At 30.8% G+C, this 24,946-nt stretch overlaps 2 protein-coding genes and 1 non-coding gene across 6 annotated transcripts in view; 1 reads left to right on the top strand and 2 right to left on the bottom strand.

The window, feature by feature from the left end:
- mew (multiple edematous wings) overlaps positions 1-15,801 on the top strand; it is a 59,323-nt gene extending 43,522 nt beyond the window's left edge. The window contains exons 2-17 of one of the 3 annotated variants that reach the window (XM_088191577.1): positions 1,879-2,006; positions 3,405-3,428; positions 7,672-7,789; positions 8,547-8,660; positions 8,728-8,933; positions 9,003-9,207; positions 9,272-9,668; positions 9,735-10,130; positions 11,008-11,209; positions 11,278-11,429; positions 11,719-11,969; positions 12,121-12,223; positions 12,292-12,418; positions 12,486-12,739; positions 14,415-14,639; positions 14,702-15,801. In XM_088191577.1, coding sequence (XP_088047703.1) covers positions 1,879-2,006; positions 3,405-3,428; positions 7,672-7,789; positions 8,547-8,660; positions 8,728-8,933; positions 9,003-9,207; positions 9,272-9,668; positions 9,735-10,130; positions 11,008-11,209; positions 11,278-11,429; positions 11,719-11,969; positions 12,121-12,223; positions 12,292-12,418; positions 12,486-12,739; positions 14,415-14,639; positions 14,702-14,911 — 3,112 coding nt within the window. In that variant the 3' untranslated portion in view covers positions 14,912-15,801. Of the gene's footprint in view, positions 1-1,878; positions 2,007-3,404; positions 3,429-7,671; positions 7,790-8,546; positions 8,661-8,727; positions 8,934-9,002; positions 9,208-9,271; positions 9,669-9,734; positions 10,131-11,007; positions 11,210-11,277; positions 11,430-11,506; positions 11,970-12,120; positions 12,224-12,291; positions 12,419-12,485; positions 12,740-14,414; positions 14,640-14,701 lie in introns of those variants that run through there. The other 2 variants (XM_088191578.1, XM_088191579.1) reach the window with 2 other exon arrangements.
- On the bottom strand, positions 9,874-16,427 carry LOC148232531 (transcription factor 15-like). 2 transcript variants are annotated; one of them, XM_088191582.1, is made up of 5 exons: positions 16,213-16,427; positions 15,971-16,101; positions 15,821-15,912; positions 11,178-11,240; positions 9,874-10,014 (listed from the first exon to the last, which is right to left on the bottom strand). In XM_088191582.1, exons 1-4 carry the CDS (start codon positions 16,326-16,328, stop codon positions 11,217-11,219), a joined length of 363 nt encoding a protein of 120 aa, XP_088047708.1. In that variant the 5' UTR covers positions 16,329-16,427; the 3' UTR covers positions 9,874-10,014; positions 11,178-11,216. The 2 variants fall into 2 exon arrangements, with proteins under 2 accessions (XP_088047708.1, XP_088047707.1); XM_088191581.1 differs by having other exon boundaries at positions 16,174-16,426.
- Positions 16,428-20,096: 3,669 nt separating this feature from the next.
- Positions 20,097-20,168, bottom strand: TRNAD-GUC (transfer RNA aspartic acid (anticodon GUC)). Its single transcript has one exon. It is a non-coding gene; the product is annotated as a tRNA-Asp (tRNA).
- Between the last annotated feature and the right edge of the window lie 4,778 nt (positions 20,169-24,946).

The following is a 24,946-nucleotide window of genomic DNA, read 5'->3' as shown; positions in this document are numbered from 1 at the left end:
TATATTTGATTCTTACAATAAGTATGACAGCATAATAGGTATACGCCTTGAGAAAGCGACATTTGCTTGATGGGCATTATCCAAGGTCGTATACTGCAACAAAAATCTTGCGAATCCGGTGATTTATTATATCCGTGATCTTTTCGCAACAAAGACATATTCTTTCAATGCACCAGAGAATCCTTGCGTCTTATTTATGATTTTTTCAAAATGAATCTATATAATAATTCATATTTTACCACACAATCTTATTTTATAGAGATATTCGATTTTATTTTTGAAATTGTATTATATTTTTGAGACATTATTTTTCATTTTTGATTTAGAAAACACACTAAAATATGTTTATACATATTTAATTATTTAAAAAAATATTTTGTTAATATTTCATTTGTGCCGACCGACCGTTGGCATTAAAGGGAGATAGCGACGTTTATCGGAACCAATTAAAACTACTTTTCAAGAGAAATATAAATTTTTACTAATTGAAATAATTTTCCATAATATTTTAGTTCTGAGAAACAGTACCAAGGGGAGAAAAGATGCCTGAATATTTTTTATTTAGCTAAATCATTAGCGAATCTACGGAGGCAAATGACAAAACATAATGAAACGATAGCTAGAAGTTTGTAGTTTTAATCTTATCGCCATTAAACTGTTTTTCCCATCTATGTAGCATATAGCTAAAGCTCAAAAAGAATGATATAAACCATAACACCCAAAATGAAACAAATACGTGACACATTCAGCAATTTATTATTATTAGCGTGCTCATATATTCCAGTTGAGCCAACACTATATCGTGAGCTGAAACATTAAAATTCGCCTCAGTATTAAATCACACACACCCGGCTGAACAGGATAATGAACTCGAAAAGGGAAAAATGAGAGAGCGAGGGCCGCGCATTCAATGGGCCTTTGGTTGCACCAAATGGGGCATGGGTTTCACTTCATCCATCTACCACTGGATACTACTGGAATGCCAACAAACAAAACAAGTCTTTGGGATAGCTCGCCCGCAGCTGGGGATATTTTTCTAGCTCACCGAAACCCTTCAGAAAACCAAAAATAAAAATTTATTATGAAACAAACAGCTGAATAAATTTCACGACGTGTGCCATTCGCTAAGTGGGTGGCAAGTATAGAATTCTACATGTTAATTAACACTGACGATTCGTTTCCCTGGATTGTTTTGCACTGAGTCACGATGTCGTGACTGATGTAGAATGCACGTTATGAGGTGCAATTTTTTTTGGAAAAAAGTTTGGGTTACACGTCACGCGACTTTTACACGGACAACGCCTTCTTTGCCATTATCTGTTGCACACCTTTTTTGAGCCTAATTAATTATTTATATTTTAAAATAAACAATCGTATAATATTATTTTGTATGCGGGAGAAGAAAATCTTTGTTTCGCGACGCTTGACGGCTTAAAGCGGGAGACAAGGACGATTTTTTTCAATATACTTATCATAACATTCGTAATTGTAATGTTTTGGTCAAAACGCAGATTTAAATGATGTAAATATATACATACGCTGAATAATAATTATTGTTATAATATTATTTATATTTGTTTTGTGAATATTTTGCGCAACTGAAATAGAGTTGAATAACGGATGTTTTTTGTAGCTATTTTCATATTTATTTTTAATTTTTTTTAAATTTAAACATACATAAATATAATGTTTTGGTCAAAAGTTTATTGCGCTTTTAACGCGTATTGCTTCAATTTCAATAAGTGATACAATGTATTGCAAAAACAAACTAGAAATAAAGATATTTATATTACTTTGTGGCAAAACAATGTTATTGAGCAATAGAGGCACTCTTTTATTGAAATGTTGTGTTTATTAATTTTTTTATATTTATTACAGGTTATTGGTTGGTGCACCCAAGGACCAGAACTTGCAGCCCAAGACGAACAGATCAGGAGCTTTATGGAAATGTCCTTTGACGTCGAGCCTAACTGACTGCGAACAGGTTGTGACTGATGGAAGGCGCGGTGAGTTGGACGTCCTTAGACATAATTGGACACAATACCATAATTAGGATCGATCTACATTCAAAAGTAAACTAAGGGAAAAACATATTCTTGATCATTCACAAAAAATACAATACAATAGAATAGAATCACAAAAAATGCACAAAAATTTGGTGTCTAATCTTAGTACGAACGTTACTAATTTCTATAATCGATGTTTTACAAATAGAACGTTTAGTGAATGACTTAAAACTATATGTGTAAGCAAATTAAAATTTGTATGTTCACATAGTGGACGATTGGTACAATAAACTTTAAGGGACTGTAGTAAGTAGTTTTATCATCTAATATCCATTTATAATAATACATCATTAATAAATTAAGACGTGATTAACACTGGCTGATTGTCATCGTTTATATTATTTAATCACACATTTGATCCTATAGATTGTTTTTTTTATTGGGGTTATTAAGGTATTATAGAGTTGATTTAGTGAATAATAAAAACAATATTTAATAACGAGTGTTAGATTTTGTTGGATTAGGGAAGTAATTGAGTGATTTTTCGTGTGCGTATGTTTTATTTATGTTTATATTTTTAAGTATTATATCTGTAACGATTATGTAGTATGAAAACATGTCAAATTATGACTTATACTTGTATGAACAATTAATCGATAATACTCGACGTTTATCGAACGTATATAAATAAAATTAAATTCCAAAATAGTCTGTGATTCGATTAAAAGCAGTAACAATACATTGAACTTTATCGTTGAGGAAATGATGTAATTGAGGTCGAACTATTTTGATGAAAAAAAACGTTTTTAATTGAGTCATTGTACTTATTAGGACGGTGCAGATAAAATGTCGGATTTTGTGAAACAAACTATTTAATAAAATAAATTATAAAAAAAAACTTTCATTCTAAATTTAAATATAATATAATGGCATCTTTTATTACGAGCTATTAAAAGTTGAATTTATAGATTCAGATTTATATACATGAAAATTTAATGTTTTTTTTATTTATTTATTGAATATGAAACGTAATAAAAATGCGACATTTTATATGCAACAAGCTAATACATAGATCAAAAATCACATATGACGTGGCAATTGTAAAAGTCTAGCGTTTAACAACACTTTAGGACAAATAGAAGACTTAAAAAGCAACTCTAGATATTAAAGAGGTTCATACTGAAATCGTCTGTAAATATAGAGGCGATCTTTTAACCCATTGATTAGATCTGATGTAGTTGCTTCTTAGCGCACAAAAGACATCGGACAAGGACGAGAAACGTATCATCATTATACTACTTTTATCTTATTGTTTTTTTCATTGCATATTTATTTTATTTTATTTTTCAACCTTCAATTTGCTGTATTTTTGTCGGTGGTGTTGCCGCGAACCTCTAGACCCTGGCGGCGATTACATGAAGTGTAAGTGGTGGTCTCCCATTTCTGTCATTTCTACCAGTTTTTTTTATATTTATCTGTTCCAAATATTCTCTTATATCATATATTATATTTATTCTAACATTTATAAATATCTATTAATCAATTTTTATCCAGAGTTTATTTTTATATTAATCTGATTTCATACTGCATCATGACCAGCGCTTATTCTCATTTGTAACATGACTACTGACTTTTATTTGGGTGAAGGAGAATGGATTATTATTTTTTTATGTAATTGAAAATAAAAGTCGGACGTCATGTCATCACTTACATGCTACACGATCGGAAGCACGACGTAAAATGCACGAAGCATGAATGCATGGTATAGATAGCATGAACGCTTTAGCTTCACGAGCATGAGCTTTTTTGATATGTGGCTGTAGTTTTATTTATTTTTAATTTTTAGCATTGTGGTTTTACTTTTTAAGAACACGTACAATAAGGGAAATCATTTATTTAAGTGGCAACATGGAGTTAACATATCCAACATGATATACAATGTAGTATGTACTGAATTAACAATTAATAATACAACCATACCTCGTTATACCGAATTTCACTGTTTCGATTTGCGGCTAAAGCTGGCTTTTATTATACATTTTTTACGATAACTATCACAATATCAAAGATGCCGTAGATTACTTCGATGGATCATTAAATTCAGCATAATGAACCGTGCATGAAAAAATATAAAAGTAAAATAAAGAGATGTGCTAGAATTGACAACCCACGAAAAACTCACTATCAAACGAAGAACTGATTAAATTATAAAAAATATTTGTCAAAAGCATTTTCATATTTAAAAACAAGAAATAAACATTACACTTCAAGCTGACTATGCAAAGAAAGCAGTGCTGAAGTTTCATGAGACATTAACATTCATCTTCTGCTATAAAGTATTGAAAATTAAGCAAAAAGCAAGAAAAAACAGCGTTGGATTATTATTTTTTAAAAACAGTATTTTGCTTGAAAGTATCCGGTGGAATAGTTTTTGTCTATTTCTTTTACTTCATAATTTAAACTGCTGGATATATGGCAATGCTGTCATTAGGCTTCTACGAAGCGTATCAGTCGCTTCGGCGTAGCTCGGCTGAACACTGGCTTATTCCAAAAATTCCATTGGAAGCGTCTGAACGAAGTTTCTGATTGAAGTGGCAAATGTGATTAAGTACTAGAATGTTATGACTTATATACCCTTGGGAATTGAGGGTAAGTGCAGTGTCTTTTTCAATCTTCGATCCTCTGACAATCTTCTATGATTCGGGGTGGAAATAGACTCTTTGTTATTGATTCATACAAAGCATATCTGACTCTTTGATTTATATAATATCACCATTTCAGTGAAATGCGTATTTTGGAGTACCTTTTTTACACAATTAGTAGCATTTCCCCCCTCCCCTGAAATTTGACCAGAAAAATGTATGGCATTTAATGAAAAACTGCGAATCTTAATGAAATAGCAATATTAAAAAAAGACCACTGACTAGCAAACTTTGCCCTCCCCACCAGAAAAAGGGGAAACGGCGTCCTTAATTCTAAACCAGAAATTATCGGGTTATCTCTCAAAAAAATTAAAAAAAAAACAGTCAAATCTATTCTAAAAATATTTTTTTTAAATATGCATTTCAGTGAAATCATATCGGAATACATTTTTTTCGGTAGATATATATTTTTACCAGTGAAAATATTATTTATCTGGCTAGTAAAATTATATGATAAATTAATTTACACACTGATTATTATTTATATTGTAAATGTGTATTTTTCAGTAAAGTTATGTTTTCACTAGTGAAGTCCAAGCACATTTTCAACAGTAGATATATATTTCTATTAGCGAAAATATAATTTAACTGATCAATGCGCTAGTGAAATTATATGCTGCTCTAAAATGTCTTTGAAACTCAATTTGACAGTTGCGAAACGTCCATTAGCTGTTCAAACCCAAACCTAATATAATAATATAGTTTTAGAACTTTCACATAAAAGTCTAAAATACAAACTAAGCCAACTTATCTCTTAAGGAAAAATGAGTGGAAGAAGAAGTACGGACAGTCGTCACATCTCGCATTTTGCTCCATAGATATGAGTGTTTATCAAATATAAGAGAAAGCAATTACGCATAGAGTTCGACGAAAGACCCACTTAGCGGTGAAAACAATTTAATTAAATACCCAGTGTTAATGTTTAATACTCAAAAGGGAAAGTCGCTAAGTAAATATGAAGGGCCGGTCGCCTTAAAATGGGGCTACGTATTTTATAGAAGAGATTTCTTAAATAACAATATTTGTGAATTGGAGAACCGTTTTTTATAATCGAACAACACTTATGATTGATCCTAAAAGCCAGTTGATTTTATCCCTCATCCGATTTGATCTACCGAATTTAATCTACTAAATTCTAATAAATTAAACACGAGGTACATCAGTACCAGCTTTTTCCGCACTACAACACCAGTTCAACCTTATTATATACGTAAAGCGAGGTATAGGTGTGATTATATTATAATTTAAAACATTTAAATTAATGATCCATGAATTGCCATTGGCGAGAAAATCGCTATTAAGACTTCCATATAAGACCATGCGCGCATACGCATAACGATGAGAAAATGTCCGCCTTTTTAAAAAATAAATTATAAATGACTTTTATTATGTCGTCGTCCAGAGACCCAATAATGACTCGTTCGATTGATTTATATACGAAACAATCTCCATTATGACTTTTCAATTTTTATTGAAGCCGAGCCGCTTCATCATTTCAATAGAGCGTTTTTGATTTTGACAGATCATCAGACGCCGGTGTTGCCAACGAAAAAAAATTATCGAAACAAAAACACGCACATACCGAGGAAAATTATACATAACGACCATGATTTATTTAATCTAACCATAAATGGCTCGTTAAATTTTATACCAAAAATACTGCTGGCTATTTTTTTAACTGAACTCGATGCATTCTCCCCTCCCCTTTTATTTTTTATTTAGTATCAATTAACATTAAAAACATTGTAACCAAACGCTATAATTGATTACTCGTCGCAAAATTTGACCTTTACTCACACTCACTCAAACATAACGGGAAAGCGGATACAGGTAATTAATTCTACGCTTTTATAAACGCGAATAATTAATTCAAGTCTTTAAAAAAAAACAAATAACTCTCTGCCAACAATTCAGACTTTTACATTAGATATAATTAACCCTATATGGTTTATATACAAATATTCTAGATTAGAATCGTTGGCAGTGGAATAAAATCAAGTATATTTACTTAACATTTTAATGATTTAATATTAATCAAAAAATAAAATTTCTATCGTAGGCCTCACTGTTAATCACATGGTATAATGTTAATAAAATAAACACTACAAAAATAACAAATTGTTGTAGAATAATAATTTTAATAAAATAAATCTTAACAAAACCCATTGAGCTATATAGTACTACATGTGAATCTTTTAATATTTATAATATTTATTATTTAAGATCCTCTTTATCCTTGCGAGACCACACAGTTACTCAACAATACTACATTATTAATTATTAAAAAAATAAAATAAATCGTTATTATAAACAAATATATCATATCACTTCTCGGTTCACAATAGGGTAAAGGTGAAGCGTTTGACTTGAAAGTCGACAATACATTGATTCATCGAGTTCAACATACGTCTATTCGCACATTGTACATAAACATACTTATAGATATTATTTAAAAACATCATCATTAAATGCTTTTTTGCGTTTATTATAATAAAAAAGTTGCTGTGGAGTTGGTTTTTGAGGAAATTCATGGCTATATTTTTGGTATGTATCATGTTTATAAAAAAAAGTGTTTGATAACTTTAAGTGATTTTTGCATGGTGTTTATTTCAGGGTGTGATGTGTTTGAGACATTTTTATTTTTAATTGTGGATATTTTTTTCAGCCACATGCATCCATTTCAGAGGCCTATCATATTTATAATGTATATCACTTCATCATTCATTATGCATATTGCAAATATACCATACACCATTTCCTCATTGCTTTATATTTATAATAATGCTGAGAGCAATTAAGAAGTATTTTTTTAGTAAATATTAAATGAAAAAAGTTTGTACTTGATTTAGATGATTTTTTGAAAACAGTAGTTAGTAATTATATTGATTTTTGCTCTTACATTAATATTCATATGTAAAATTATGATTTCTAACGCCGACTAACGTATAACTATTATCAAACAGCTATCGATTCGAATTTCTTGAATCCACCGCATAATGATGAGATAAAAGATGGACAATGGTTAGGAGTTTCCGTTAGAAGTCAAGGATCTGGCGGAAAAGTTGTCGTTTGCGCACACAGGTATGTTTATATTTACTATAAAATTATGATATGAACATTTTTTATTCAACAAAATATCGTAAGATTTAAAATTTAGTCAATATAAATTTAGTGTTATGTTATAATTATATCATTAATATTTTTTACGAACTGTTCATTTGTGCTGTCATAGAAATATAGAGTTCGGTTTGGTACTTAGTTTTAAGATAAGACATTTTCGGAGTTTGTCGAGTGTTGTGACTTATTACTCAAAAATATAAATTATATCGATAGACAATAAAAATGCAGGTGTTAGTATCTTTGGCTGAGTCGAATGCAGAAGAGTTCAGGATGATCCTTAAAAGAGTTGCTGCAATCAAATTTTGTATTTTTTTGTTAATTGATGATTTGTGTGATTCATTTTATACTTTAATTAAAAAAATAGTCAGCGTGGCAATTTTTTTATAAACTGTAATTACAGCGAAATATTCCATTTAGCTTATTATTAAATATAGGCATATATAGCATAACAAATACACGTTAGCAAAAACATCATTATATTATTAGATTATTTATACAATTCATTAAACAATAATAAAATAAAATCAGCAAGCTTATTAATTATTTCTATTTACATCGATGAAATCATTATATGAATCTAAGACTATGTTTTAAATAAGACTGTGTGAAAAGAACAATTTTCAAAAAGTAATTTTGCAAAACAAATCGACAATATCTTTAAAATTTAAGATGCTCTGTATCAGTAATATTGTTGTATTATTATAAAATTACTCTTCAGGTATATCAGGAAAGTGGGAGGATCACAACTTGGTCAAGGACTATGCTACACACTAAACAATTATTTAGGTTACGATGACAATTTTCAATCCTGCCAAGGACGTCCTACAAAAAAGTATGATTTTTATGTTCACAACTATTATTACTGCATAATTACCTATTTATTTATAACTTAAATTCAGAGAGCACGAGGAGTTTGGTTATTGTCAAGTCGGCACAAGCAGTTCCTTCTTGGAAGACGGTACTTTGGTATTGGGAAGTCCAGGACCTTACACTTGGAGAGGAACTTTATTCGTACACGATACCATTGATAATTTTCTTGAACGTGATAAGCAAACTTATTATGGTCCAGTCTTTGATAGTCCAGTCGATAAATACAGTTATTTAGGTGTTGTATAATGACTTTTATAATACTATATTATTATATTAATTTATTCGATCTTTACCTTTTAAATAGGAATGTCTGTGGCTGGAGGAAGATTTTTAAGTTCCAATATGGCTTTCGTTGCTGGTGCTCCAAGAGCTAATGGTACCGGACAAGCTGTGATATTTACGAAAATCGGTACACAAGTGATTATGAACGCCTCTTTTATAATAAATGGAGAACAGTTTGCATCGAATTTCGGATATGAACTGGCTGCTGTGGATCTCAACGGAGACGGGTTAATTATAATATAAATAAATATTGATAATATCATTGCTTATTTATAAAAATTATCATTTCAGAAAAACTGATCTTGTAATTGGAGCTCCGTTCTATTTCGACCGAGATTCTGGCGGCAGTGTTTATATTTACATGAACGATAACTATTCCTTCAAAAAAACTTACACGTTAAAGCTCACCGGAAAGCCTGAATCTCGCTTTGGATTCGCAATATCAAGCACTGGAGATTTGAACAAAGACGGCTGCGATGATTTAGCAATTGGAAGTCCATACGAAGGAAACGGTGTCGTATATATTTATCTAGGAAGTAGAAAAAATGGTTTAGATAAAGAACCTAAGCAGATAATCAAAGCGGAGATGCTACCGATATCTATGAAGACTTTCGGCTATTCACTTTCTGGTGGAACAGATTTGGACGGGAATAACTATCCGGATTTGTTAGTTGGTGCTTATGAACAAGTAATGAATCTTTTATATATTAATTTATTATAATTATATAATATAACGATATACATTTTATTTCAGGATTCTGTAGTGCTTTTAAGAGCTCGACCTATTATTGATATCAAGATTATTTTAAAGAATAAAGAAGAGCTGAATAAAATCGATCCTTCGAAGTACGGCTGTCCAAATGATCCATATTCAAATCGCACATGTTTTTCATTCGAGATCTGTTGCGATATTGAAGCTCTTCCTAAACTGACGAGAGTTGATACGTTGGCTTTAAATTATGTGATCGAAGCTGAAACATTCTCAGGCGCTAAGAAGTTTTCACGAGTGTTCTTTGGTGGAGTTCACAATGGTTCTAAAACAAATATAATTAAAAACGATATACAATTAACGAAACATAAGTATATGAGATGCCAAGAGCACACTGTTTATATTAAAGAAAACACCAGAGATATTCAAAGTCCAATTAAGGTATTGATACTTGATAATCTAGAATTGCTTAGATAGACTATGCTTTATAGTACATACTGCGTTGATTTGAAGCTGAATTTAAGATTTCTATATACACTCAGATTTCAACTGCGTTATTAGTTATTTTTCTAAAGGGTATATTATTTATGTTATTGGACATAATACACATTGGATTACTTTTAAGCAAAATTAGAGAAAGCCAATATCTAGATTATAATTATGGATCTTTAACTACATCCTGGTCACAGTACTTTTTTTAAAAAATACTCAAAAACTTCTTGCACGGACCCACCCCTTCCTATGCAGCGGTATAAAAATATGCAATCATTGTAAAACATTTTAAAATATTCGTAGAAATTAAATTTTGAACAAAAAAAAGCTATGATAATTTTCTTGAAAATTTTGAGATAAGAATTTACAAAATACAAATTTCCGAGTTAACTTAGGCATGACCAGGAAGGGATTAAAGTAGAAAATGGGAAACTGCCACAAACATTTCACAGTATTTTATATAAAATAATTATTTTGGTTATTGTAGTAATGTATTTCTGTTGCGATCTAATTTTTTACTAACCTGTACAAATTTTTGTTATAATTGAATTTACAATAAAATAAAATAAATTTTCAGTAACATTATGAACATTTGGGAGTTGTGTATAACGCACAAAGTTAGCCACGAATGCAATATAATTTATGGTTTAAAACTTGACTAAAGTAATTTTGTTATTATATTAAAAAATAGTAACATAAATTAAATAAAAAACCCTAATTAAACAATTGAAATCAGTTTGTAAATCTGATTTGTGGCAACTTGTGGCAAAATTAAAAATACCATTCTGCTTCTGATCTAATGCTTTAATATATCTTTATTTTTTAGTTTCACGTAAATTACACCATAATTCAAAGAGCACCGACTTGGATCACAAACGGTCCTCTGCCATCTGTGGATAGATTGCCAGTTTTAAACGCAACCCAAGCAGTGTTAACGTTTGAAGGATTTTTGTTGCGTGATTGCGGAGATGACGATATATGCGAAAGCGATCTTACCGTTGATGCGAATTTGATTTTGCCGCCAGTCGGTGAGTATCATAAACTGAAGCTCTTTGAAGTCTGAAAAGCAAAAATTATAACAATAACTCAATTTTAGATGGCAAAAAGGACGAATATATTTTGGCGCTCGGTCAAGAACCTGAGGTTAAATTGTCGATAAAGGTTGATAATTTGGGAGAAGCTGCTTACGAGCCACAATTGTTCATTTCTCATCATTCTGGGCTTCATTACATAGCCGCTAAGACAATCGTAAGGATTTCATATCAGAAATTATGTACATTCCACACAACAGCAGTTCGAATTTGACAAATAGTATATTTTTATAGTTTCACTCAAAAGTCATAGCCACCGTGTTCACACACATCTACTTCTTGTTTGTACTAAATATTGTGGATTGCTGTTTTCAATCCACAGCTTCCACTGAGTCATAACTCAAGTGCTTCATTCGGAAGTTTTTAATGGAACAGATAAACTTTGATAATTATAGTATAGAAGAAGAATATTAGGACAAATATATTAATTGTTTGCTTTATTTCAGGATAAATATGTAATATGCAATCTTCATAACAATACGTTAGTAGCATGTTCTCTCGAGAATCCGTTCAAAAAACAAAAATCTAAGTCTAACAACATCATATTGAGGTTCGATCCAAAATCATTAGAGAGTCTTGAAAAATCGATCAATTTTAAAATATGGGTTAATACAACATCTAAAGACTTGCATCCTGAAAGAAAGATTATCTCAGTCGAAGCACAAGTAATAAAGAATGCGGAATTGACCATTAAAGGGTAAATATAAACTTTCATTCCCATTAGAATATAGTAAATAATAATATTTGAAACACACAGTAAGTGTGATGTCTATAATCAATATTACACATGTCCATATTTTAATAACTATTTACTTTATGGATTTTATATGATGTTTAAATATTTATAGATCTGCTAAGCCTGAACAAGTGTTTTACGGCGGCGAAGTGAAAGGCGAATCAGCGATGAAGAGTTTGGAAGATATCGGATCTAAGATTCAACACGTTTATCAAGTAATTAAACTGTTTTGGTAAATATTAAAAATCTTAATAACTTCTAATGTCATATTTTCAATCAATAGGTGTTCAATTTGGGACCTTGGCGTGTGAATTATGTCGAAGTGGTGATTGAGTGGCCACATCAGATCGCAAACGATAAAGAGCAAGGAAAATGGTTGTTATATTTGGATAGCGAACCAACCATTGAAGGTTAATATTATTATTTAATATAGTAATATCAATGATGATATTTAATTGTATTATATGATCGTTTTAGGTGGAGAGAAATGCGTCGTGGATAAGGCGCACATAAATCCATTGAAACTACCAGGCGCTCTCGATTCTGCCGACAACGCCAAAAATCATACAATTAGCACTTATAGTAATTATCAACGTACAAAATTGAGTTCAGAGAATCAGCAAAATGTAGACATTGTAAATAAAATTAGGCGAAGAAGAGATAGCGAAATGGTGATAAAACCGGAAGCGTTTATCGATGCGGATGGCTCTTGGCGGCAAATTGTAAATATGGTAAATATTTTATTATATTATCAATCATTAAAACTTAATTAAAACATATAAAGTAATTTATAAAATAATACATAACAACGATAGCATATACAACTATATCTTAAGCTTAACTTGCTAACTTCTCCTTACTGGGAAAAATTTCAACAGTACGGAACACAATGTCCAACATTAATAATTCTTATTTAATAAATATTTCTGGTTTCTTAAAACACGCAAATTTCACAAATAAGATAGAAATACATAAAAATAATTAAGTTTAATTATGGTGACTATTACCTGAAAGATCTGGGTTCAAATACCATAATTTTTTTTTCTTTTCTCGTATCTGCAAGATCGGAATTAGTGATTATTATATAATTATACGGTACTATAATTATATATCATTTTTATAATCTCAAGGATGAATAATCAAAATCAAGCTAGGTTGTAATTATTAGGTATTAAAAATTCTCTAAAGCTTCAGCTTATAGAGAATATCATACGTATTTAAAAAAAGTTAGTACACTAACATAAAGTCGAGGTTTCAAACACTAAACGCGAAATAGCTGCCGGCAGGAAGATTCATCTAGTATGTATACGCAAATGTTTAAATCACTGCATGGTTTTAAATATAAATCGAGTTGTCATATCTCCAGGGACGTCATTTAAGGGGGGGAGGCAAATAGGGGCATTTGCCCCCCTTGAATTTGGACAGAAAAATGCATGTCATTTAATGAAAGTATTAAAAAAAGACCACTGACTTTTGCTTCCCTCCCTGGAAAAAGCTGAAATAACGTCCCTAATTCTAAACCAGAAATTCTCAGGTTGTCCCTTTGATAAAATCTAAATATAAACTTTCGAATCTATCCCAAAAATATTTTTTTAAATAAGTCATTATAGTGAATGCTAGTCAAATTATATGATTTCAACTTTTTCATACTTAGTAATATTTACATTTACATACTGATGTTACAGTGAGTGTGTATTTTTCAGTGAATTTATATTTTCATTAGTAAACTCCAAATACATTTTCATCATTAGATATATATGTCTACTAGCAAAAATATAATTTATCTGATAGGCACTACTGAAATTAAATGCTGCTTTAAAATATCTATGAAATTCAATTTGACAGTAGCGAAACGTTCATTTGCTGTTCAAACCCAAACCTAACCCATACAAATTAACCTAATGAAAGATCTAAAGCTAATTATAGTTTTAGAACTTTCATTAGGTCAAGTCCAAAACATAAACTAAGCTAACTCATCTCTCAGGGGAAAATAAGCAGAAGAAGTACAGATAGACGTCGCATCTTGTATACGGCTCTATAGAATGTCTGTATTTTGATATTACACTACTCTTATCGATATTACTAGGGACTTCTGATATTAGAGTATTGATTAAAGTATATTCAAGTCAAATTTTGGTCAACAGGAGGGCGCAAAAACAATTATCCCTTATTGTAATTTGTAATATTTGATTTTGACGTGAATTCTATGGGGTAGATGGGACCATTTGTTCCCTCTTGAATTTGGCCAAAAAAATGCATGTCATTAAATGAAATACTGAATTGTAATGAAATCGAAATAATAAGAAACTTTTGCCCTCCCTGGAAAAAGTTGTCCAATATTTTTTAACCAGTGTGTCTCAAATTTTTATAATAAAATAAATATAAATTATATTTATTAATTTATAGGACTGTCAACTGGGATCAGCTAAATGCATAAAAATAAGATGCAACATATATAATTTGGCCAAAAACCACGAAGCAACAATCAGAATACAAGGAAGGCTATGGAACACATCTTTAGTAGAAGATTATCCAAATGTTCAATACGTTTCTGCAATAAGTAGAGCAACTTTAAGGTTACCACCCAATCTGAACATTCGTCAGAAGAACACCGAAGACGATATTGCAACTGTAAGTATTTAAATATTAATATGTTTATAAAATTGATATAAAACATAAAACTTTTTATTCAGGTTCAGACAAAGGCCTATCCCGATTTGGTCATCAGAGATCCGCCGAACTACAAATGGTACATAATTCTCGCCTCAGTTTTGGGCTTGTTAGTTTTACTCATCCTAATCCTATGCCTTTGGAGAATGGGTTTCTTCAAAAGGCGGAGGCCCGATATTACACTATCGGGAAACATCGAAAAGCACGAGAGCGCTCCGTTATTCGAGAAATAACGAAAGTATTGTTAATGAATTGTTTTTTTACTTGTTGCGTCACATTAGATGTGATTGTATTATCAGTGTTTCAGTGCCTCGAACATATCGAACAATTATAAAATAATTATTAATAGACGTTATGTACATAGCAGTGTATATAATATTACACATGTTTCAATAGTTATGTTTGACTATAACTAAATTGTAAAAATTATTCGTACATAATTTTAATAATTTATTACGATAATAATTATAAGCAACTGTGATATTTTATATGTATTATATTACAAGTTTCTAACAATTGTTTTAATACATATTGTGAGTTTTGTACAAAAAGTATATTTCTAATGTATTATTTTAGCCATTTGGTATCAGAAAATGCATCGAGTTATCAATTTGTAATCATTGTCTTCGTATTATATTAATACAATGCCATTTAAGCTTTCTGATTATTATTTTCTATATTACTTAAAAATATAAAGTTGTATATATTTGATTAAATAATAATCAGTTTTTAAGGTATATAAAATACATATTAATTTTTTAAATATGGGTTGCAAGAAAATCAGATTAGTTTCACAAAATAAAAAAAAATTAACTAAACCAAGTTTTCATCAATTATATTAGTAATATTTGTATATTATTTTGATTTTTCTTTGTCATGGAAATAATCTGTAAATATATAATTTATATTTTTAGTTTCTTGTAATAATTATTTTGTTGGAAGGATGCATTTAAAAGTATTTTATACAAAGTGAAGTTAATTAAAAATTAAATGTATTTAAAAAAATCTAGTTACATAGATTGTTCAGTCTTTATTATTTTGTATTATTGTTGTAATATACGCTTTATAATTTTTATCAACTATTGTTTTATATAATTAATGATCAATAAAATGTATAAAAATATATTGTTTATTAATTGTACCTCCTTTTGTGACGACCAGCAAAACGTGCAAACTTGATGTCTCGCTTCGTTATCATCGTTAACAATTTGCATACACGGTTGATCGTCTCTCCCTTAAAAAAAGCAAGTTTTACAATCAAATACAACATGCATTAAACTGAAAAAGCTCACCTGTTAATAATTTATTAGCCAGATGACTTATGTAGCTGCCGGCCAATCGTAAGATTTCAATTTTGCTCAACTTCCTATCCCTCGGCTCAGTGGGTATGAGAGATCGGAGCGTAGAAAAGGCGGTGTTGACACTGTGAATACACAAATAATTGAATTCATCATTTGCAATTATTAAGAATCGGTAATTGAGAATGTTGGCCAACTTCTGCGTCCTGTCTCTCTCGCGCGCGTTCGCCTGGTACCTCTGTTTTCCGTTGGAATCTTTGATTATGACATCGTAATCAGAGTCTTGCAATTCTTCGTTCGGCAGTATGTACTTGTTATTGTTTCGTTCGTGCAAGTTGTAATAATAGTTCATTCTAATAAGTCTATAGCACAGATTGGTTAAGGTAAAATGAACCACTCGAGTGAAGAGACAGCAGCAAACTAATAAAGTTGTCAATGGTGTGTGTCTTTAAGTTAAACCAATTGTGAACAGGAGCAGACTGAACGATTTCAAACATGGGCTCAACATGGATGTACTGGGAATTAATTTATAATTTTTGTTTTGATAAAATATATATTTTTAAATATGTATTCAAAATATTTTTCTAGAGTTTTTAGGCCAAAAACGAAGTAAAGTAGATTTTTACGTTTAAAGTTGGGTTAAAATCAGCGATATCGTGAAAATATAACTTTTATTCAAACTACATCATTTTGGGATGGCATTATCGTGGCGTAACTGAATAAATTGGTAATGTTCCGTCCAACCGGGATTTTTGTGGTTATTCGAAAGCAACTACAACGGTTTCGTTAATAGGGGGCCACCCGGAGTATATTCATGCAGCATTAGATGAGCAATACTTGACACTTTCTCATTAGGAGATCAGATATCAGAGTGCCGATAGCAGAGGGTTATTTCGAAAGAGGATACTTACACACAGAGGCACCAACATCAGCTGTTCAAGGACTCTATTACTTCAATTTGACTCGATGACTTCACTCAGGGCTGCCAGATTTATAAATTAGGTAATAAAAAAATTACGGCTATTTTTTTCAAGATTATTTTTACAATTAACGATTTTGACATATCAAGATTTACTGTTCTAAAATATATTCTTAAAATAATAAATCTTAATCTACTTCTATTTTAATTTCGTTAGTGATTTCTACGATTTCTTGAAATGCTGGTATACTATGCAGCTCTGCACAATGCAGAGATACGTTAGAGAGAATTTTATATTTATGATCATTGAAATTAAAGTATTTCTATATATATTTTATAGCCGTATTAAATAAAGTATTTGGAAGCATCTAAGTTACTATAAACTTACCATACGTCTCGGTATCACACATCGGTCCCGGTTTTATTGCTATTATTCCAGTTGCACAAAATTTCAAGACATTTTTTTAGCTGTCCCGGTTTAGAGTTTAGTTCATTTTTGTTTGAGGAGGACGAAGAAGGACAAATGGAGGACAACATTTTTAAGTAGAACGTCTGGTCACTTCACATAATATCATTCAATCGCAGGCTCAAACAAGGACTGGCTTACATTATTCATAATTTAATATAATTTGATAATCGTAACATTTTCTACCTTAGATATTTTAGCGTTGGTTGAACAATTGAACATACATTATTTATAAATTTTAAATACACCTCATGAAGCACAGGGTTGCCAACTTCCCGATGGGTAAGCTTCGGCGCGCACACTTTGAACGTTTGGATACTGAGTGTACAGTGGGAGCCTACGCCGATTTAAAAATCCCCGAGAGGCTCGAGGATTCCCCAATATCTAACGCGTTCCGTGCCAATTAACGTGAAACAAAGGTCACCAGACGTCCTTTGGAGAGGATTGTCCTTCTTTGAGTACGATTGTCCTCCTTTGTCATGAAAAAGTATTTAAAAGTATTTTTTATTATCTAACAATATTTTTAAGAAAGACATGCATTGCATAACCTCAAATAATATACTTTTTTGATAAAATTCTAAATTATTTTTATATTCGCCACTTTATGATTGTTGTGAAATGCGTCATTTTTGCGGTTTTATTATAAATTTTCATTACGGAATTTGAGTAGATGGTAAAATGCACTATTTTAATTGCTCCAAACGGTTCCATCTGCCCCCCCTCCTGAATGACGTCCTTGTTTAGAATCAATGTCAAATATTCCGACTTACAATAAGTGAGGAATGAATGAAAGAAGCACTTTTAAACCGAATTTTGACCAATTGGCGATCGCAAAAAACAATCATCCCTTCTCAGAAGTCAAAAATTCACGTCAAAAGCAATAAAATCGTACCGTCACCGTAGCAGTGAGAACGCTCATTACTGAGCATTCTCACTGCAACGGCGCCGACATGATTTTATTGCATAATCGAATTACAGGCAAACTATGTAGCAATATGCAAGATCCGACTTCTGTCTACACTTCTTATTCCGCTTATTTTAGCCTGAAAGTTGAGTTGGCTTAGTTCTAAGAAAGTTCTAAAATTATAAGTTGGGTTTGATTAATTTGTGTTGGTTGGGTTTGAACAGAAAATGGTCTGTCGTTTGAGTTTCATAGATATTTTAGAGCAGCATCTAATTTCATGTGTCTACTGGTGTGAAAATATAATTTCACTGAAAAATACACATTCACTGTGACATTTATAAATTGCATGTCAATAAATAATGATAAGTATGTAAATGTATATATTGCTATGTATGGAAAATTGAAATCATATAATTTACTAGCACGTGCCAGATAAATTATATGTTCACGGGTAATAATGTATATCTACGTGTGAAAATGTATTCCGATATGATTTCAATGAAATGACATATTTAAAAAAATATTTCGAGACTGATTTTTTATATTTTGTTTGCCGTGCCTTTTTCTGGCAAAATTTAAGGGGAGCAAATCTCTCCCCTGCCCCCCCCCCCCAAATAACGTCCTATAATATAACTCCTTCTCAACAATGATGTCAGTAAATATGTTATTCGCTATATTCCATTCCTTATTTCTTAATTGAGCAACAACTTATTATTAATAATTAGGTATGATTTTTCTTCAGTAATAAACCATATTTACAGTGGAACTTTGTGTTAGTTGAACACATATTAGTTACGTATATATGTATATGTTTCTATACTGTGTTAAATTATCACCAATTCGACCCTGTCAGATCATAATTCACTTGTCATCAAATATGTTGACTAACAAAACACTCAGTGTTGTCGGTTCGCCATTGCTTAGAAAAACAATGGCGTTCATTATAGTATAAATGCCCCTAGAAAGATCCTTTCATTAAATTATTAATCATATCTTGATATTACCATATTCGCGTATTTGTTCCGCGTTATCTTAAATGGAGTGCGACAAAATTTGCCAGACATCTTTAACCAACAGAAAAATACATGTAATATATTTTTCTCCCCCGCAGAATAAAATTCACAATGAGAAACACGTGAGAGTAGTTAAACACTCTTCCCCCATTTCTCACGAGTAATTTATTAGAATAAATAAAAGTTAATTAATAACTTCGGGGGTGAATGGTTCCATTGACATTTGTATAAAAATTAAATAAAACAGCCGCATCACGCTTTGTGGTATTTAAGCGTTTTAATCATTACTTTTTAGCAGGGCTGTGGAGTCGGAGTCGGAGTCGGAGTTGGAGTCGTGGAGTCGTGGTGTTTTGGCCGGAGTTGGAGTTGGAGTCGGAGTCGTGAAAAATGAGCGACTCCGAGCATTTTTTTAAATTATGAAATTTATGAATTTTTAATTGCGTAATAATGAATGTGTATAGCGTATGAATATTAAACGTGTAGAAAAACACCAAAAATACCTGATAAAATTAAACTTTTTTGAGTTGGAGTCGAAGTCGGAGTCGGAGTCGGAGTGGAGTCGTGTTGTTGGTAAATATCGGAATCGGAGTCGGAGTCGTGTTTTTTTTTAACGACTCCACAGCCCTGCTTTTTAGTGATGCTCGTGTACTCTAATTAAAAGCACATAATGTTCGCTTAAAATATGATGGAATAATTCGTTTAACAGATGTGTAACGGAATTACTTGGAATTTTAAAAGGTCAATGATAATTTTGAACCCAATTTTTTTTAATGATATAAAAATATAGTATATGTATTATGAAAAAAATAAAAAAAAATCTCCCCGGCGGGGAATCGAACCCCGGTCTCCCGCGTGACAGGCGGGGATACTGACCACTATACTACCGAGGACTTATATGGCGATATTCAAAAGTAAGAAATAGAACCATATTAAAAATAAATAATAAAACTTAAATCAAAATAAAAATTGCCAAAGCAAAGGTATGCAAATAATAATTGTTGTATTAATATTTCACACGGTATTCAGTATTAAAAATTAAACTTGATTCACCTAAATTTGTATAGACATCTGTTGGTAGAAATAAAAAGCAGATTTATTTTGGTGCAATACTTTGCTAAAAATACATGAATTTATTAGTACTAAAAAAATATAATTTAAAATTATAATAAAATATTAAATACATAGTTGCTTATATAAAATTAATAATAATGATTCGTTTTAGTATAAAAGTTAGAAAATAATTTATTCTCATATATTCTTATACCTATCAGCATATGTCTATGCATTCTACATGAGTAACTATAAAATAATCTTTATTTTGCTTTTTAGGCTGAAAAATGCTTGGTATTAGCGTTTTTTAAGTTCAAATTAGAAAATTTACAAAAACATTCCGACCGTATGAATTTGTGCAATACATTATACTTTGATATAGATTTTCTTTATAACATAATATTATTTAAAGGTGCAATTGATATACAATTAAATTTAAGTATGCAGTATAAACTATTTCCATAATTATGTGAATGTACAATTTGTTATAGTTACGTTTTTGAGTATGCTATCTGTGTTTCAGTAGAGGAAAAGTAGTCAAAAACCTCTTATTGAAAATGTTATCATTATAAAAATAGATACATAACGCTTCGTTTGTATCGTGGCTTTAACTCTTCACGACATAAAGTGACAGCTTGGCTAGACCAAATATTACGATCGACATGATAAGCTTGCTAATAATGGCTCGTAATTTGGTGTATGCTGCTCCGGTGGTAAGCACGGACCTGATCTCTCATGTATATATAGGTTACAGTTAAATGGAACGATAAGTTACGGTATTCAAACGTCCTTATTCGAGAAGAATTGTCCTAAAATATGTTTAAGGACTATGTTCCTTGAACAAAAATGTCCGAGGCGACCTTTTATTTAGCTCCTACAGCAATTTGTTCTCCCCAAACAACATGTTTTCAGATGACCATTCTATTTTAAGTATCTTCCATTGATATTTTCAAAATGTGGTCACCTTAGATAAGTGGGAAGTGATTTTTTACAATAACATATAGACAAATAAACAGATTACGACCGAAGTTAAAATCTTCTTTTAAGACAAGGCCTCGTATTGATCAGAATGTGTTAATGTCTAATTACATTGAACGAAAGGACAAAGTTATAGGATAAAGTGCTCTTTCTGTATGGAAGATTTACCTGATTTTTAGTACAAGTGTCAGTGCGGAAGTTGTAATAAAGTAAAAATAATTATCGTACAATGAAGTCATCGCCAAATAATCTCAAAGCAACAAAGTTGATAATTCACTATCGTCATGTTCGATAATAATAAATGATCGATCGTCAGATGCGGCTGATAATTATGCCTATAATTTATAGATGTTCGTTTCTGGGAAAATCTGCTCAAACTCCGCCTATGCACACAATAAGTCAAGATCCGGTCAGATTCTCTACTCATTCAATTGAAACAAAAAAAAAAACAGTTGCGAGATTGCAGACGCAGAATTTCAAAATAGCGAACGTACTCTAAATGACATTAAAATCAGCAGACGTGAGTAATGGGCCGCCCATGTCGATTTCAGACTCGAAAATAATAATGAATAGATCACGATGAATGCTTTATATTGTTACTATTCTCGTGATAAATGATGGTTAAGAATTTATTCCTTGACCGATCGATGTTAAACCAGATTGTTGAACTTTCAGTTTAGTTCAGTATTGCTAGTTGGAAAAACATATTGTATTATGGAAGTATATATTCAATTATGAATTTTAAAGTAATTTAATGTTTACCAATATTTTATAAAATAAATATCCTTGATATTCAATAAAAAACTACGTTCTTTTGCTAAATTTATTATTAAATAAAAGGTTAATATTATTGAATGTTGTTTTAAGCAGAATGTTAGTACATACGTACATATATGCTTTTTATTAGGTCATTGAAATTTTCAGTAAAACTTTTGCTCGAATTTTATATCGGTGTGCCAAAATAATTTATTGACTTTGTAAAACCGCATTAACCACAAAATACAACTAAGTAGCTAGGAAGTGATTGCAATTTTACGGAAGGTTGATATTACAATATTTTTATTAATGAATAAGAGCAAGGTATTCATAAAATTCCTCGAATTTAACTTCCTATTAAATTTTTATGCAGTACTTGGCAAAATGATTAAAACTAAAAACATGTTTAAATTTATTAGTTATGTATTTTCGTTTTATAAATGATGTATTCTGAATAAACTGTGAACAGTAGTGACGTGACATTTGCACATGTCATTCTGGTTACCATTATTAACTGAGGAACTATGTTTTGTGAGTGTCACATGAAAGAAGGTCGACGATGATATTTTAAACTTGCAACTTTCAACATTAACTAGCACCAAAGTATTTATATAAAATAAAGTATTTTTTTATATATATGTTTTGATTATATTTGTTTAGTGTAAACACCATAAGTTATATCAGATAAATAAATTATTAAAATAAATAAATAATATATAATGAGTTTAAATCTATCAAAATTATTATATACCTACAATAAAAGAGAAGCATGTTAAGATAGCTTGTTTTAATTTATTTGGGACATGCTCAGGAAGTCTGTTGTTATGGCTTAGATGTTTGGCCTAACCCAGTGGTCGGCAAACTTATTTGCTAAAGAGCCAAATATGTACATTACAACGATTAAAGAAAAATTGAGAGCCAAATCTATTTATTAATTTAGCAAACCTCTATTATAATTTTCCAAATCAACACAAAGACCATATTTCCTTATTTTTTAAATCCGGCGCGTCTTGCGCGAATGCCCGTGGATATTTGTGCCAGAGCCGCACTTATGGGGCCAAAGAGCCGCATGCGGCTCCGGAGCCGCACTTTGCTGACCTGTGGCCTAACCCAAGCGCATGTTACTCGCTCGTACTTATACCGTTGGCATCCGTGAAATACAGACGAGGAAATAAGCCTGTTTGTTGTTGAAAATGTAAAAAAGATAGTCAAGGACTCTCATCAAATGAAAAAAGTTAATATTATAAATAGCTAATTAATATAATAAACATACAGATCCTTTCAAAATAATAGTTTTAAGTAGATTAAATTATTTAATCATATGTTTGTAAATAATCTAATTTTATATTAATAGTAAAACTATATATATATATATATATATATATACATAAATGATACGGATATGATACTGGTTTTATATATCGTTTAATCGATGTACAACAATAACTTTTACAGATGAATTGAATGGTATGTTCGCAAAAAACAGGACAGTTTTTCTTAGAACGGTGACGAACGCAATTTTTGTATATTCATAAAAAATAATGGCATATTATTTTTCAAATTATTTGTGTTAAAATTTACGACGGGAAAAACCATTATACACAATTCAAGGAGAAACCAGTAAATTGGTGAGTTTTCATATTCTCAACGAGCTTTTCGGCGATAGCTATGAGGAGCCGGAAAAAAATATGCATTGGGGAAACCTGTTAAGACATGATGGTCAGATTCATAAAAAAATAAAGGTGTTATGTTTCTGATAAGTAGCAGTTACAATGCTCGACGAAAAAGTCAGATAGGCATAAAATAATGACAAGCCATTAATAACATTGTGAGATATTGTAATTATTTGTATAGAAGAAGAACTACTATGAAATATTTGTTAATGCTCAACAAAAACTTGTCATGAGTGTGAGTGTGAAATCTTGCAATCCTTATAATGAGAATAGGCCCAGATGATCGGTAACCAAAGGGTATAATAACAATATTATTGTGCGTAAGATAGAATTTACGGTCTAGCGCGCATCCTTTCCAAACAAAGAGTAGTTTTCAGCGGGTGATTAACATTTCGGGACGGATGTGCAATATTTACAATTATTAACGCATTTGTTTGGTAACAAGATCTTTCTTCCATTGTTGTGTAAAATACTGTGTGTGACATTACATTACAGAACTGTGTATTTTGTTTTCTCTTGTTCATAATCGTTATTAGAATAACAATTAATAACAAATTGTGCAGGTAATTGATACTCTCATAACCGTATAATTTCCATGAAGTATGAAAATAAACTTATTTTTTGTCATTATTGTAGAGAAATGTTGCTTTTTCATATGTAGCATTAAAAACAAAACTGTTCATATTGAGAAGCATAGATAACAGTTCACATGTCTAGGCTTTGCCAATGGAGCAAAAAATTGTTTCTTTGACACAGACTTGGCAAAAAATTGTTTCTTAAATCAATCGACGGATTAACAGATTGGAAGTCGTATTTTAGTAATTTGACAGTTCCAGGTAAAATAAACCTTTTTACCGTAATATATTATTAACGAAATAATATACTGGAAATTTTATCATCTAATCACTCAAAAATGCTTCAGAAAATAAAAATTATATTGCGCATGACATACATGCCTTTGGACTCTAAGGGTTAAAACCAGCCTTACATCTATTACAGTAATAAAGGAATAATCATATGTTCAAATCACCATAAAAGCGTAATTCAGAAATAACAAAACTAGTCTAATACAAAAGATGCAAAATTTATTGGCAAAGTTTAAAGCAATTGAGAAAACAATGTCTAGAGTGGATGAAGTAAATAATAAAATCCAATTATTTAAAAAACGTAAGAATAGCAAAATGGAACGCTAATGGTATACTAAACAGAAG

The sequence above is a fragment of the Plectrocnemia conspersa genome, unplaced genomic scaffold, assembly GCF_051122295.1.
Source record: "Plectrocnemia conspersa isolate PC_06_02 unplaced genomic scaffold, ASM5112229v1 ptg000009l, whole genome shotgun sequence".
Taxonomy (NCBI): domain Eukaryota; kingdom Metazoa; phylum Arthropoda; class Insecta; order Trichoptera; family Polycentropodidae; genus Plectrocnemia; species Plectrocnemia conspersa.
The sequence above is the reverse complement of the archived record's forward strand: the minus strand, read 5'-3'. Positions and strand labels throughout refer to the sequence as shown.

What these genes read in the sequence shown, in the direction of transcription:
- LOC148232531 (XM_088191581.1), bottom strand. Translation starts at nt 16,328, where the DNA reads ATGAACTATTATTACAACTTGCACGAACGAAACAATAACAAGTACATA. An exon ending in GAGAGAGACAGGACGCAGAA is followed by an intron (nt 16,102 to 16,173) that starts GTTGGCCAACAT and finishes GTGTATTCACAG; the next exon opens with TGTCAACACCGCCTTTTCTA. An exon ending in GCTGGTCGTCACAAAAGGAG is followed by an intron (nt 11,241 to 15,820) that starts GTACAATTAATA and finishes TTTGCTTTTCAG; the next exon opens with ACTTCAAAGAGCTTCAGTTT.